We start from the raw sequence: 17,070 nt of genomic DNA, 5'->3' as shown, positions 1-17,070 counted from the left end.
ATAAGTTATTGAGGACTTCAGAGTCACAGAGTCTCCTGCATGGATGTTCTCAGAGGACGACTGATCTACTGAAGTCTGGATGTAAGAGGAAGGGTCCTCCACATGGTTAGAAAGGCCTTCCAAAAATGTAAGTGTATAAGAATGAAAACTGTCTTGCTGCAGCTAAAATTCCTTCCTCTACTTTCCAGAGCAGAAACCAGCTCTTATACATTTTTGAACAACTCCAACATACAGCACAGACCAAAAGTTTGTATTGTATGTCTCTACCAGACTTCGTCATCCATACTACAGCTCCTCTCTCTGGATTCTGTCATATACGTCCTTCTCCAGAATTATCCTTAAATGCATGCATTCATTTTGTATTCCGTTTGGTCCCTTTCAGGGTCATGGGGCTGCTGGAGCCTATCCGCTTTGAGCTCCAGTATTGACTTTCAACCATGGAGAGGTTGCCAGTCTGTCACAGGGTAGAATGTTCCATTCTCACACAGTCACACTGTGTAATTTAGATTTGCCAATTAACCTATGAAGCAAGTTTTTGGATGGTGGGAGGAAGCCGGAGATCCCCGAGAGAACCCACGCATACACAGGGAGAACATGCAAACTCCACACATAAAGGTCCCCATCAATGTTGTAATTTTCATATCCCCCAGCTGGGACTTGAACCGGGGGCCTTCTTGCTGTAAGGCAAGAGTGCTAACCACTGCACCACCGTGCAGCCCGATCCTCAAAGCAAACTATAAATATTTAGTTCTTTTACCTAGGATAAAAATGCAGTTTCTTACAAACACTCAGCTCTGACCTCAGCCTTCCTTCCACTACTTTGTCCAACAACTTCATTGTGTGACTTATCAATTTTATGCCTTTGTAGTTTATAGAACTCTGCACCTTCACTTTTCATTGCATCATACTGTACTTGTGTCTCAACATCCCACCTTAACATACTCTTTTTTTTACCTCCCCCGCAATACCATTTTTAGATGGTAGCTTTCAGATACCATCTAAAAATGGTATCTGAAAGCTTCTTGATTTGGATAGAGTTCAGTATCACAACTGGAGTTCGATTACAAACCCCTTGAGCAAACAGCTGAGCCTCAAGAATGAGTAAGGATCACCTGGCTCAAGTTGTCAAGGCAGCAGTGAAAAGACAGAGTGACTCAGCACATTAAAACCCATCCATCCAATCCCCCTTTCTTTCCAAGGTGCTCCCAGGCCAGACTAGAGATGCAGTCTCTCTAGCATGTCTTGGTTCCTCCCGGAGGCCTCTACCCATTGGGACACGCCTGGAAAACCTCCCCACGCCGTCCAGAATGGCGTCCAGAAGGCATCCGGAGATGCCAGAAACACCTCAATGGGCTCCTCTCGAGCTTGAAACCAGGGACCTAAGACCGACCCCCTGGTGGGGTTTCAACACCCCCTAGCTCAGATGCAGTATCATCTCTGATTCTAACGCTTTGAGCTCCAGTGTTGACTTTCAACCACTGTAACTTTTCAACCTTTTTACGCAATTAAAGTAATTGCAGTGGAAAAGCAGAGAAATGCAGTCTTGTGCTGATATGCAACCCTTCACGTTGGTGAAAATGTTGAGCTAACAATGTAAATCATCTGATTCTGCAGCAAAGAAAAGCACCCTTGCGCTATTATGCAACGCTTTGTGTTAGTAATGTGTTGCATAACGTAAAGTGTTGCATAATAGTGGAAAGCCAATTTAAAAAGCCACTTCTTTCTGTGTCAGAATAAGATAGAGTATGTCCGAGAGTGTGAGATTAGTACCTGTTGCAGCAAACAAACTGCATCACACATGCAACCACATCCTATCCAAACGCAGGACAGGAGGGACTGACCAAACAGCTACTGAAGTTGACATGAGCACAGCAAAGCGGGTGAATTAAAAGTCCAGGACTTTTTAGCATTGACTACAGCATCTGAAAACACTAAACTGCCTTCCAAAGTCCTATTTGGAAGAAAAATTGACAGATTTGATTTCTTTGTTGATTTTTTTATTTTTCTTTGATAAATTGATTTAAAAAACAGGCACTGAATGTTTTTGCTGTTGTGTTGGTTTCTCTGCTAATGCTGCAGATAAACAATAGAGCACAGAGCTTGTATGATCTGCAGAGCTTTTCCAGTCAACCACAGTTTTTGTGAACGCCCACAAAAAGAAGACACAACATTCAGCTTTTTTCTTCTTCATCTTCTTCATTCATCTCTTTACTAAACTGAAGTATTTGAGTGTGTCATCTTCTGCCACGACCACATCTGAGGGATGTGGAATCCTTCAGTTTTCTCTTATCCAGATTATCTTTGTAACCTTTGTAACCTCAGAAGCAAAAATGTCTCCTTTGTTGGTGCATAACTGCTCCCTGCTGGTCAACAGATTAGCTACAACATTCAAATTCATTCATCCATCGAATCCCTTTCGGGGTCCCCTTGGAAACAATTAACTTTATTAACAAAATAATGAGGGCTGTGGAGAAGGCCATGCAACGGCCCACGGAGTAAAGTTCATAATAAGGATGATATGATATGCCATCTGTCCGCAGAAGTGTCCGGACAGATGGCATAGTGTGGTCATTCTCAAAGTAACACACACAATGACAACTTACAAATAATAAATAAATTCATCAAGAAAGTTGAAGATAAAGCAGCAACGTTTTTTGAGAGAGGCAAATGAGTTACACCTTCAGGATTAGGAACACAAACATCAAAATATAGGTGGTATGCAACATTGAAGACCCTCGGTGAAGCTATTAAACAGAAGACTCACTGCATAGATCAGGTGCCATGCAAAGGTGTTGCTCAGTGAAGAATGAATGTAGAGGTTTCCTAACTGACAGTAAAATAAACTCTGAAAACTGCTTTGTTCTGAGAGGTTTTTGCAAATTCAAAAGAGAGATATAATACTTGAGCAAATACCCCCTTGCAGATGGTACACACGGATGCAGATGGTACACACAGATTTAGCAAGTTTAATATGTAATAAATCTAATGGTGGATCAAATATGTGTAACCTCTGCACTCATGATTACACCGGTTCAATTAATACTCAATAGAAGGGGTGTCAAACTCATTTTGGTTCTGGGGCCACATTCAACCCGTCTGATCCCAAGTGGGCCAGACCAGTAACATAAGAGCAAAAACTCAATTGGAAAAAATGTCTCCACCAACATGGTAGCTAAATCACTTATTATTACACATTCATTCACAGAAACCACTTGGTTTATTTAATTTTATACAGACTGAATATTTTATATCTGACACTGAAGCGCTCCTGATATTAGACTCAAGATAGGCTACGAAAAAAAATGAAACACCTGCCTAAACTATAAATGTGCAAATCAAGGAAAAATGAAAAAACTTTACCTGGCCATCAATATCATGATTCAAATCCTGTACAGAAACACGTTTACTGTCATTCAAATGTGCAAAACACAATGAAATATCCAAGAATCTTTTCTCGGTTTGCTGCCTGAATTCTGTGGCAGTTTTGGTCATCAGGGTGTCACTACTGATCATTATTATAGCAGTGTAATAGCAGTGAGGTTCGCAGGGAACCAAACTCCATCTTACCAAGACGCAGAGCTGTTAGGTTTTGCTTTTGGCACATGCAGAGATTTGCTGTGGTGGAATTGCGCAATTCAGTTATTACTTTAAAATATCATAACTCACCACAGGAATGGACTAGAAAAGGACTGTGGAGGCCATTTGAGTCCAGTGAACCCATTGTCAAGTTCAAGAAACCAGTCTGAGATGATTCCAGCTTTATAACAAGGTGCATTTTCCTTCTTGAAGTAGCCACAGAAGATGGTACACTGTGGTCATAAAGGGATGGACGTGGTGAGCAACAATCCTCTGATAGGCTGTGGCATTGTAACTATACTCAATTGGTAGTAAGGGGCCCAAAGAGTGCCAAAAATATCTGTCTGAATAATTGAAACAGGGCAGGATGGATCAATACTGTCATCATGTTTATGCCAGATTCTGACCCCACCATTCGAATGTTGAAGCAGAAATAAAAACTCATCAGACCAAGCAACGTTTTTCCAATTTTCTTCTGTCCAGATTTGGTGAGGCTGTGTGAGTTGTAGCCTCAGTTTCCTGTTTTTAGCTGACAGGAATGGCACCCGGTGTGATCTTCTGCTGTAGCCCCCACAACAATAACCAACGAGAGGTTATTGTTGACTTTTTATCACCTTGAACCAGTCTGCCCATTCACCTCTGACCTCTGGCATGAACAAAGCATGTCCACCAATAGAACTGCTGGTGACTGGATAGTTTGTCTTTTTCTGACCATTCTCTGTAAATCCTAGATATGGTTGCGGATGAAAATCCCAGTAGATTAGCAATTTCTTAAATATTGAGACCAGCTCGACCATAAGCCATACCACATTCAAAGTTACTTCAATCCCCTTTCTTCCCTATTCTGTTTCTCAGTTTTAACTGCAGCATTTTGCTTAGACCTTGTATACATACCTAAATGCATTGAGTTGCTGCCTTCGAAACTCATCCTATCAACTTCGGCATCATTGGCTCTGTCATTTTTCCCGCCCTGACAGGATGTTTGTGTGGTTGCACTTGTGAATCATCTTTTTTGTTGCAGTGCCTTATAACACAACCAGTAATTTTTCTTTCTTTTTTATTTTATACTGTACATTCTTTAATAGGCTTTATGGTAACAGTAAAAGAAAGAAATCTGACGGTGTTAAACCTTAAAAGGCAGAAGGAACTTTGTACATTTGCGCTATGGCAGTTGGGTTATGGTAATGAGGCAGAGTTTGAAGTGGCCAGAGCATGATGTGGTTCTGTCCATGGGGAGACTACTTTTGCAGTTCTCATGTTTAGATTTTTCCTTTTTTCTGGACTTTTCTGAGCATCCCTTCTGGACATGAATGGATTCAGCAGCGGTTCCGTTGTTTACACCAGGAATCAGCTATTGGCCTTGCGCAACACCACCCTTCTGTATATGGAGAAACCAGAGACTTCCAAGGAAATACGATGGAAAAGAAGAGGCTGCAGAGCCGGACGAAAGCTCCAGGAGACAAAAAAAAAGGTTTAAGCCAGTTATGTCATAATGGTCAACGTTTGTTCCCTCCTCAAAAAGGTGGGACATTTTTGAGTAAAGTTTGCATGCTTTCCATGTGGAGGACTTTAGATTTCTCCCACTGTCCAAAAACATGCTTCATAGATTAATTGGTTACTAAAAGTATCACTGTGTGTGTGTGGGAGTGATTTTGTGCCCCGTGACAGATCCAACAAAAAGGTGTCAGTGATTTTGTACAAGTTCAATTGTGTTTTACAATAGGACCGTCCCAGAGAGGCACGGTCCTATTGAATTATATTCAGTGTTCATGTGTGTACTGGGTTAATCTAACTAGTGAAAGAGAGACGTTGTTATTGTCATGGTTTGAGTTTGTTTTGTCTTGGTTTTTGCTTTAGTTCTTGTTCTGTTTTGTTTGGTTCTGTTTCCTGTTTTATTTTGAAAGGGTTCCTGTCTTGTCATGTCTTGAGTTGTACTTCCTTGGTCCCCATCTGCCCTGATCGTGTTCACCTGTGTCTTGTCTGCCCTGTCTGTATTTAAGTCTTGTCTCTGCCTTCCTCTTGTGCTGGTCCATTAACGTCTTCATGCCTCATCGTCCCAGACTGTCATTTCCATGTTTCATGCCACGCCACAGTGAGTTTTGTTTTGTTTGGTTATCCTGCTCTGCAGCGCCTTCTGTTTGTCATTAAACCCTCTAGTCTTGGAACCGTTTGCCTCCCGCCTCTGCATTTGGGTCATACCTGCTCTAGAGCCCCCCCGTGACAGTTATGACTTGTACTTGAACATATAACTATAACCTTCTAAACTAAATTAGCTAAGCTCAAATGTATTAGACCATCAGGTTTTGTCAAAGTACGGATGAATTATTTATATTTGAGTTGTGTCACTTTCAACTGAGAAGATGAGTTATTTATTTGGAACAATTCAAACACTTTTGAAAATGATGTGAAAATGTCGCAGAGTTGGATTTTGTCACCTAACAAAGGTCTTCATGGGCTCTTCAGAGTTTTCACGGCTTGCTGTTTCACAGCCACACGACCTGGTTCACAGTCATCACACCACACGGTTCAGTTGAGTTTTGATTTTCCATATCAGCTTTGACTCGTTCTTAGAACCGGAGACCATGCAGCGGCCCCCGCCTCACTTTGCACAAACAGGAAATGTAGCTGTAGGTCAGTGAGGACACCAAGATTTACCACAGCTGCACTCTGCATACAAACCTCAGGTATGATGAGAGAATTGTGTCACAGGAAGTTGTTTGCTTCTGCTGGCATAACAGTACCAGTGCATGTCTGGGCGGGTGTGTATGTGTGTGTGTGTATGTGTGTGTGGGGGGGAGTACATACATGCACTCTTCAAATACTTTTTTACTCATCCAATATCTCTTTACAACACTTCAGTGGATAAGTACACTTGACTAAGTTAATTAATATTTTCATTCAGCTAAAGTACTTGCGGACCCCTGTTTGATTTTTCATTCTTGTGCAACCTCCTGCAGGAATGTGACAGCAGACCCCTCCCTATCTGAATGAAAGTCATGCAGCTGGATACACCCATGATCCACAGAGCAAGTGGAGGTTGGTGTGCTTGTCTCAACTTTCTGTGGAAGACGTCTAAAATGTGTAATTATTTGAATTTTTGATCATCTGACTTTTTGTGGTTGGGATCAGAGGATATTGGATTTTTCTGCCAGCCTGGAGGGGCAAACAGTTGGAAGTCAGCAGCTGAAAGGCCAGGAAATGAGGACTCAGACTGAGAGATAATCGGAAGCACTAAGCAGCCTTGTTGTGATCCTAGAATTTGTGCAGTACAAAATGGATGTCAGCTTGTAACGTTTCTCTGCACAAATTGATGGAAGACTAAACTCAAATTGCACAAGTTTAGATTCACATGGATAAAGAGTGCCTCAAAGAATGTTAAGAACAGTCAAAGAGACAACACAAAAAGACATAGCAGACAAATCTGAATCTAATCTGTCTCCTTTAAGGTTACTTTGCTTTGACCTTGGCCCTTTAGAAAAGTATCTGCTACCATGTTAGGGGAGAGGTAGGAAGTAGGCGCAGAGAGGATGAGGAGGCAGGAGATTCCAGGCAACAGGATATTTAATGAGATCGACAAAACTACAAACAAAAACCACTGCTTGAGCAGGCTAACCAAAACTCGAAACTCCAAAACTTGAAACTCTCAAAACAGGGGATTAACATACTATGGACCAGCCTCTCCTGTAACAGTGGACCAGCCAGACATGTACCCAGCAGTGAGGAACATGCTTCTTTTTGGAGGATTCCGCCGTGAGGCAGATGAAGACCAGTCGGACGACTTCCTTTATCCAGGAATGCGTGACATGCGGCTCCAGGAGGCGGAGAGAACCAGGTCCCTTCGGACTGCTGACTGGCCCCAGTTCCCCACCTCTGTGTCCGACAGGAGTAGTCTGGCTGTGGGAGGGAGCCGTCGTTGTCGTTGCCCCTTCCTCATCTCTGCGCCTGGGTACGTCTGCTAACTTCTCCTGTAACATTATGGACCAGCCTCTCCCGTAACATACTAGGGGCGGAGCTACAGGGGAAACCCACGCAAAAAATCTTTGGGTCAATATTATTACCATTATTGACAAAGATTAAGAAATGATCAATACAAGCTTTTTCAAGCATTGCAAAAATAACAAAATTACAATTTTTAAAAGAAATCTTTGGCCCCTTAAATATTTTTCTCCCCCTGTGTTGTTTGTTAATGCCCATCTGGATCGGCAGTATTGACGGTTAAATTCATTTGTTGGATCTGAAGAATTCCCAGACTGTCGCCCTGTGTGTTTATGTGCAATGTTTGCTGCACAACATGAAAACAACATCAAGACATCTTGAGAACCATCTTGTGGTAGATCTTTACTTATAATTATCGCGGTTGTTTCTACAGAACTTAGTGACATATGGGCAACTTTGTGTAACAAAGGATGCGAATAGTACGGTGGCCGAGAACCACCATTGCGGCACAAAAAAAAGTAACAACAAAAAATAAAAAGTAACTACCAACAAAAGAAAGCTATAATAAAAGGGAATCGGGGATTGTTTTGCCGACAGTCTACCAGCCAGCTAGGTAGACTGTGTTCCTGAGCTTGACGCCACGGTTTCGTGTGGGAGGAGCTTTCAGTTAATGTTTTTTAGCCTGATCGCTACATGGAGCAGTGTCTGTGTTTGTATCATTTACAGTGCATGGAAGATGCAGATGGTGTTGAGAGATTAAGTGAATTTATTTTGATGAGTTCTCCAAAAACATCGGTAACCACGTATCCATTCAGGGTTCATGAGATCGTTCAGAGATTCTCCCGGTAACGGCAGCTTCTCTCCCCATCTGAGTCTGTCTGTGTGACAACCACTTCCACTGTGTTACTAAGTCTCTGTGACCTACTTTGAAGATCACTGTCCCGCATGAAAAATAAAATTAAGGGACCTTTTTTTAGTATTACGGTCACTATGAAAATCAGAAATAGTCTCAGTTCAGTAAAGTTAAAAAGATATTCACAGATTCAGACTTAACAATAACACTTCTGATGAAGATTCAAATGTGACAGCAAGTATTATTTTACCTTAACAGAGAGTGAACTACAAATGTGTTTAAAAAGAAAAAAAAATTTTTTTTTTTGCCTTTTAATGAGAAATGTTATTTTCGAGCTGTAAATGCAGACACAGCAGCAAGGCGACTGCCAAGGGACCATCAACAAAGTGCAAAGAAAAGACCAATCTATAAAAATCAATAATCTTTGTCTGCGGCTGGCTGGCTGTCTCCTGGCTGCCCGGTCACCCTGGGAGGTGAGGCGCCTACTGCGGCTGTCGGGGGGTCCAGTCGCTCGGGGGGACCCTTCGTTCCTTGGTTGTGCCCGTCCGTCTGCTCCGTTCCACTCCCACCCCATCAAATTTTGCACACATGCACTCAGGGCTCCGGGAATTGGATGGGTGGGATATGCTGGGGGGGCTTACTGGGGGTGACTCTCTTTGGGGTCAAGTCGGCACCCGCCCTCCATTCCACTTTTACTCGGATATTAGACACCTTGATTCATCTAGGGCCTTGTGGGGATGGTCTGGTGGAGGGGGGGCACAGTCAAACATCCGGGCTCATCTCTCACCGGTATGCCACCCAATTTTGACTTCACTTTAGACACACACTGCATGTTGGCACCACACACAGCAAATACAGAATTCACACCACCATACCTGCAGCAGACACACTTCACTCCCACACAACAACGCATAGTTGGGATCGGGGAGGGGCGGCCGGTCTTCACCCGCCTGGTCCTGTCAGGGTAGCCTGGTGTGCGATCCTTTTGACTGAAGCGGTCGCCAGGCATGCAGTGCTGGGGGGTCAGGGAGTTTGCGATGGGGGGTGGGGGGGCCAACCAGGAGAATGTGTGTGAGTGCATGTGTGGGGACAGGCCTGGGGGCTACCTCGCCATTATCCGCTGGAATAGATAATCTCCCATGTTGAAAATTTTTTATTGGTTCTTTTGTCTTGTAATCCAGCAGCCACTTGCTAAATTTATAAGAACTTTTAAGCTGACTTAGAGGCACGTTTTTTCTCAATAACAGGCAGAACCCTATTGGCTAAAGTATATTTATGCTTTTTTTGTTCTTTTATACTGAAAAATATTTTGTCGTAAATGCCAGACAATGTGACGCGATGACAAATATGTCTTAATTTACCAAAAGAAAATAACTGAGTTTTTTTAGGTTAAAGTAACTTGTGTATAAGAAACAGTTGCAGTGTTTAAAGAACCACTCAGAATAAAATTGTGTATTTGGTGTTTTTACCATGTTCTGTGGCATTTTTCTCTAAGTATTTCTTTTTTCAAATCACTGAAGATCAGGAGCAAACAAAAAAATACCTCGTGGTCGTGATTTAGAAGCGAGAATCGAGCCACAGGCTCCTTCCACCCACAACTCAAAGGTGAATTTCTTATGAACTCCTGCTACTGTGCAGAAACTAGAAAATGACTTTTTTGTTTTTGTTTTTGGTGAAAAAGTGGCATGATCATAATTAAAAGACCACTGGGAGCACTTTTTGATAAAGCTTAAAAGATGAAAAAAGGACTTTGATTTGATAATTACAGAGCCTAGTCTGTGCAAAATCTATTTTTCTAAAGCTTTTAAGTGAATTGTAATGTTAATTTCTCCAAAGAAAAGAAACCTCAAAGCGTTATTTTGATCCGTTCATGCATTTCTGAGTTTCGTTTAGAATCCTGCGCTCTGAGCACCAGCCCCTCCCAACCCATGAGAAGGATATTGTTTACTATGAAATATTAACATGGTATAGGCACTTTAAATTAAACATATTTTATGCAATTTTATGTAAAAGGTTCTTTAGTATTCAGACAAAGAATTTTCAAAATCACACACTGAAAAATTGTGATATCTTATCCCTAGTACAATTTTGCAATATACTTTGGAAAACGTCATATTGTGACTTCTATAGTGATATGTATCATATCGCCAGATTCTTGCAAATACACAGTTCACAGCCCTAGACACATTAAAAAAATGTAATGGGAAGTCAGTAAACTTTCTTTTTAGAAACATTCAGAAAAAGCTTAAAATACAACATCCAAAACAACTGAGTAACCTGCAAGATTAAAACAGTATCTATTATTAGAGATAAATGTTTAAAAAACAATAATACTTCACTAAATATACATTGCAAATCGCTAACATTATTTCTAAAAGTTACCTACAGTTCTAGCACCACCCTTAACATTTAAGACAAGCGAGTAACATGAAATGAGACAAAAGAAACTGCTGGGAGGCTGATGCATGCAAATACTCAGCTTTGGTCACAAATGTGTCAGTTTGGATAGCCCTGCAGGAAAGATGTAAGTTTGTGGTTTTTGTGTGCGAAGAGCTAACCTTTTCTCAGAAATCTGCAGAAAATGTGACACTGAACTTAACAGACGGTGTCAGTATGAGGGAGTGTTACATCACAAGTGTCCATTCTGTCAAACACACCCTGTCAATAAAAGGCAAAGAAGGGATTAAGAGCTATTGTTGAGGAAGAAAATCTGAAGACTATGGCATCCATACCATGTGCGATCTTTCTGACAGTTTTGTTCTCTGGTGAAATGGGTGAGTTCCTTTTTTTTTTTGTTCAGACCAGACTTTTTGATTTATTATATGGCTTTATGTTTTTATTGTGTTTTATTTTGTTTGCTCTTCCTTCAGCTCAGACAAAAACCTCCTCCCTGTCATCATCTCTCCGTCATGACACAGATTTTTTGACCGTTAAACCTGGAGACAACTTGAGTTTGAAATGTTTCTATGAAGATGTGGTTGATGCTCGATTTTATTGGTATAAACAAAGCTTAGGGCAGAAGCCGAAGCTCATTTCTATCTCGTACAAATATGAAAACAAAGGAGTGTTCCATGGGGAATTCCGAAACAGTTCACGCTTTACACTGGATAATAGAAAAGGGAACAATCACCTGATGATTGCAAACCTACATTATTCAGATTCAGCAACGTATTACTGTGCAAGCAGCTATTTGTACAACTTTGAATTCTCAGATGGTATTACAGTCAATGTAAAAGGTTCAGATTTAACCATCCAGACTTCAGTGGATCAGTCGTCCTCTGAGAACATCCATGCAGGAGACTCTGTGACTCTGAACTGTACAGTCCACACTGGGAGCTGTGATGAAGAACACAGAGTTTACTGGTTCAAAGACTCTGAAGACTCTCATCCAGGACTCATTTACACTCATGGAGGCAGGAATGATCAGTGTGAGAGAAAGAACAACACACAAACACACAGCTGTGTCTATGAGCTGCCGGACCTGACAGAGTCTCATGCTGGGATCTACTACTGTGCTGTTGTCTCATGTGGACACATACTGTTTGGAAACGGAACCAAGGTGGACCTCACAGGTGAGTTATTACATCACTAGAAATTTGAACCTAAAAAGCTGAACTAAAAGGTTGTTCATAATATATGTTTTTTCTAAAGCTGAGGTCCCGTATCAAAACTATCTCTGGAGTGGTGCGCTCTTTTTCACGACTCTTCTGTGTGTTTTCCTGGGGATCTCACTTTGCTTGATGACTAGATCACACAACAGAAAAATGTCAGGTAGCTAAAACTTTTCTTAATTTTTTTTTATAAAATCTGAGTTTGTAAATATTACATTTTGGACTAAATCTCTTTCTTTTTTTTAATACAAGGGTCATCACAACCCCCCAAAGGTGCCATGGTAAATAACTTCATTTGACTTATTGGATACACACTAAGCAACACTGTGGAACTGTTTAGCTACAAAATGCTTTTTTAAAGGCGGCTAAATGTTATTCTTTGGTCAAAGACTTTAGCACAATACTGTGAAAATCTGAATCATATCAGATCCACTGCAAATGAAGGCCTATTGGTATTACTTTCAGCCTTTTTCTGCTATATTCAGCTTGTTTCTTCTATAGTTAAAACATATTAAGTGACATTAATCACATATTGGGCTGCATGGTCTAGCCTCAGAGTGAGGAGTTTGGATGTTCTCCCCGTGCATGTGTGGCTTTTATTCAGTGTTTCCAACCATCCAAAGATTTGGTGCATAGTTTCATTGGAAACTCTAAATTGACTATGAGTGTGATGTGAGTGTGATTGTGTGGCCCTGGGACGGACTGGAGACCTGTCCAGAGTGTAAACTGCCTTCCCAAACGGTTGCTGGGATGGGCTCTAGCTCAAAAGGGCTTTAGCGGGTTTGGAAAAAGGATGGATGGATTTAATGGATGGTGCACCCAAACATAGACAAGGTCCTTGTTTTGGGGCAATAAGGAAATCATGCAGCTGCCAGTTTGAAGTTGTTTTGTCTGAAAACAATTTAAATATTTTGGTGTGAGAACACACAAAGTTCCAGAGTGTTGTTGTGAGTCTCCATTGCTTCATACATAAATCCTTCTCATTCCCAGTCGTCTCATAAATATAGTGTTCTTATGAACTCTCTAATTACAGGGTTTCAAGTCAACAGAAAAAGTCTACCATGCAGCCGTCTGTACCAACTTGGCAAACAGGTCCAGACGACTAAGGGATCCCACATGGAGCGAATGCGTGTACAACAGCATGAAGCAGTGAAACTCCAAACATTTTCCTTCATTTTGTACTATATATATGGCAGTTCAGTGCTCATTTAACATAACTTTGAATATTACAGTATCTAAGAAATGTTTCATCTTTGCAGAATAAATGGAGACATTGTTTTGTGTTTGTTTTTATCATTTCTGTTACTAAGTGTATTTATTGAATCAAATGAAATTACACTTACTGCAAATCCTTGAATTTAGAAGTTTTTGAATTTAGGTTAACTGTTATTCTTTAAATTTTTATTGCATGTGAGAACTTTTGATTGTTTTGCTTGATCACAATAAGAAAAAAAAAGAAAACAAACTTAGACCTTAACTTGTTCTTTCCAATATGGCTTGAAGATAAAATATACAATTTATGGTAATTGTGTTTGGGTGAAATAAAAAAGTTCACCTGCAAAACATTGATCTATACCTGGGGTTTGTATTTTTAAGAGGTCAAAATACTTTTAATTTACAAAGAAATTCTAAATTAACCAATTTAAGTCCTTCCCTACAAAATAACTGGATAGAGCTAGTTATGCAAATGTGGGCTTATAAAAGATAAAAATCAGTAGTAATTTATGGAGATAAATATTTATATAAACATATTTCAAAAACTCCTTATTCAGTGTAAATAATGACCTTGAACTAATGTAGCTGTGATTTAACATACAGCTTTAAACATTTGTAAAATAATATGTTGCCAATCAACAGATTTTTCAGCTGTACAACAGCCTTACCAAGTTTATTCCAACACTTCTCTGCCCCCTGAGGATTACTTATGAAAAAACAAAGTTTGATAATGTGGGTAAATCATTTCTATCTATCTATCTATCTATCTATCTATCTATCTATCTATCTATCTATCTATCTATCTATCTATCTATCTATCTATCTATCTATCTATCTATCTATCTATCTATCTATCTATCTATCTATCTATCTATCTATCTATCTATCTATCTATCTATCTATCTATCTATCTATCTATCTATCTATCTTGCCTATTTGCTATTATCCATAGCTACGTGCGCCATTGCTATTCACTGAGTCACGTCAACAGAACCCGACCGTTCCAGTTAAGGACAGGCAGGCATCAACCACAAAAATTGGGCTAGCCCCCTCAATTCTTTACCGATTTCCACAAACCATGGATCAAATGAAAACTTGGAAAATAATTGATCTTATGGTACATTTAAATATGTACCATCTCTAAATATAAAAACAGTGCAACAACATCACCTTCTAGTGTTAAACATGTTGCTGTCAAATTAACATCTTTTGAATATCTGTGATTTTGGTTTTTGCCTTTACGCCAGAATCTATGTAACTGAGCTTGTAGATGCTTTTCATTCAAGCCAGTAAGGACATGGATTGTTGAAGTTTAATACCATGAATGGCTGATAAACTTGACAAAGTTAAGTAACAAAGCCCTTTTTTAATTAAAAACCCCTCAAAGTTCTGAACAATGGAATAAAAACCTCCCTGTACCACCCATACAAATAAAGTAACTCCTTGTAAAAATCTATAATGAAAAAAAAACAAGTAAGACACAATCATTTTAATTATTATTTAATGACACATCAAGTATAGGCCAAACTCGATTAAATTCAAAATATTATGCGTATCTCACATTTGTCCATCAAAAAAAATACAAATATTAAAGCTACAAGTAGCATTTAGCGGGCCCGAGCACGTGCGACCGCACGGCACGAGCGACCGCCCCGTGAGCAACGCCCTGCTCGAGCCATTCTCGTCGTTTTTTCTTGTCCATTCTGGAGCTCCAAGCTATTGTTAATACGACAGCAGCCTGGGGGGGGGGGGGGGGGGGGTGGGAGCTGTAATCTGTTGCCTTAAGGGACAAAGACTTTTGCATATAGCATGAAAAAAATTCAAGCAATGATGATAATTGCTATCACTGTCCCTAAGGATGAGAACAATAGAACTCATTCAATTTCCACTACAATGTCTAGATGAGTGTCAGCTATGTCTGATAACTTGGCCAATTAGCTGGACCGGGATCTTGCAAAGTGCAGGTGGTTAACGTCCAGTGTGATGAGTCTGTGGACGGCAACAGTACAGCATAGCTTTTGGTTTCCACAAGAGAAGAACTCCTGACACATCTGCCCTAACAGACAACTACAAGAGGAGTTGAAATGTATAACACGGTGAAGGAGTTTTTGTGCAGAAAAAGGTACAATTAGAAAAGCTGGTAGCAGTGACTGCAGATGGGACTCCTGCTATGATCAATAGACAAACAGGTTTCATCACTCACTGTAAAGCTGACCCAGACTTTCCAAAATGTCTGCATTACTGCTGCGTCATTCACCAGCAGGCCTTATGTGCAGAAGTGATTGGCTCTTGACATATAATGACTCTTATTCTGAAAATCGTAAACAACCTCAGCTGCAAAGCAAAACAGCACAGGATTTTTAAGGTGCTATTGGAGGAGATGTCTGTTGAATATGGTGAATATGAACATTGTGAATCTGAACTTGCATTCTTGACTGACATTACTGGAAAACTAAACCACTTGATCTGCGAGCTGCAAGACAATGGCAAAACTATTTTTTTTTTGACCAGCCTGCCTTAGCCAGTGTTTTTCTTGTGGGGATCTTTTCTGCCAGGGCTTGTCAGCTTGGTCAGTGGATGTTGCTGCAGTTGTCTCCCTTGCTGGGACAGCTGGAGTTAAACACAGCAGCTCACGGCTCTGAAGTGGACCCCGTTGCTGTCCCAGTCTGGATGGGCACTGTGGCGATGTTCCAATGGCCAGGCTGGCTCCTGGTATAAAGAGATTCCCAAATACCATTTCCTAACCGCAGAGCCAAGGATGTGTTTACATGTTTAGGTCAAAAATGTGATGGACAGCTTCATGTTGTCTAAACATGCCACCCTGTTATTAATCCAGTTGATATGGTTCTCCATCTGTGTCTAGGTGATAGAAAAGCATTTTTTTTATATTTAGAGCTCTAAGCAAACAAACAGTTGTCTATATAAAAGAGCTTTTACAATTGTGCACTTTTAGCAGGTCTCTGAGTTCATGTGACCAATGTATGGTGGATTTTCACAGACCTTGTTTAAAACTGAAGGTGAGAGAGACTTAGAGAAATGGCTTCATTGTTCTGGAGTTCTTTGTTTCATCCACAGAAGAGTAGAATTGGTGATTGATTTTGAAAAGCTGCTGAAAAAAGTATCTTTTTCAAATTGCAATTTCTAACTTGGGTTTTTTTTTTTGTGTTCCATTTTTTGTGCTTTAATTGGGAAGCATTTGTTATTTGTTTGGTGTTTTTAAGGTTCTGCAAATATACACATCATTTTTTAGAGACATTTGTTATCAGTTGTGTTTGTTGATTTGTAGTTTAATTTCATTGGATGTATAGATGTCGTGTGGGGGGGAGGCTCGAGAGCAGGTAGGACCCAGGCGCAGAGACGGGAGGCAAACGGGTTCAGGGCAAGTGGGTTTATTTAACTAACAAAAAGTGCTGCAGAGCAGGATGACAAAACTAAAAACAAAAACTTACTGTGGCATGGCAAGGGACATGGACGCCAGACAAGAAGACGTGATCAACATGAGCAGAAGTTAATGGACCAGCACAGGAGGAAGGCAGAGACAAGACTTATATACAGACAGGGCAGACAAGACATAGGTGAACACGATTAGGGCAGATGGGGACCAAAGGAAGTAAAACTCAAGAAACATGACAAGACAGGAAACCTTTCAAAATAAAACAGGAAACAGAACCAAACAAGACAGAACAAGAACTAAAGCGAAAAAAAAAAGACAACAAACTGAAACCATGACAATAGAAAGGAAAAGAAGTTCAAACATTGATTATAAAAAAGGATATAAGAGATAAAAAAAAAAGAAAAAGGAAAAGAAAAAAGATAAAATATTGATTTAATTGCATTTTGAATGAATAAAAAACAATGATTAATAGAATCAGAAATCAG

At 40.3% G+C, this 17,070-nt stretch overlaps 1 protein-coding gene across 1 annotated transcript; it reads left to right on the top strand.

Moving 5' to 3' along the window:
• Positions 1–11,084: 11,084 nt before the first annotated feature.
• nitr17 (novel immune-type receptor 17) lies at positions 11,085–13,272 on the top strand. The gene is given in 5 exon segments (NM_001137597.1): positions 11,085–11,139; positions 11,236–11,937; positions 12,017–12,136; positions 12,229–12,257; positions 13,010–13,272. Coding segments are annotated over 5 exon segments (1,026 nt in total). The 3' UTR covers positions 13,130–13,272.
• Positions 13,273–17,070: the final 3,798 nt, after the last annotated feature.

Source organism: Oryzias latipes, chromosome 18, assembly GCF_002234675.1.
Source record: "Oryzias latipes chromosome 18, ASM223467v1".
NCBI lineage: Eukaryota > Metazoa > Chordata > Actinopteri > Beloniformes > Adrianichthyidae > Oryzias > Oryzias latipes.
This window is presented reverse-complemented; position numbering and strand designations above follow the sequence as displayed.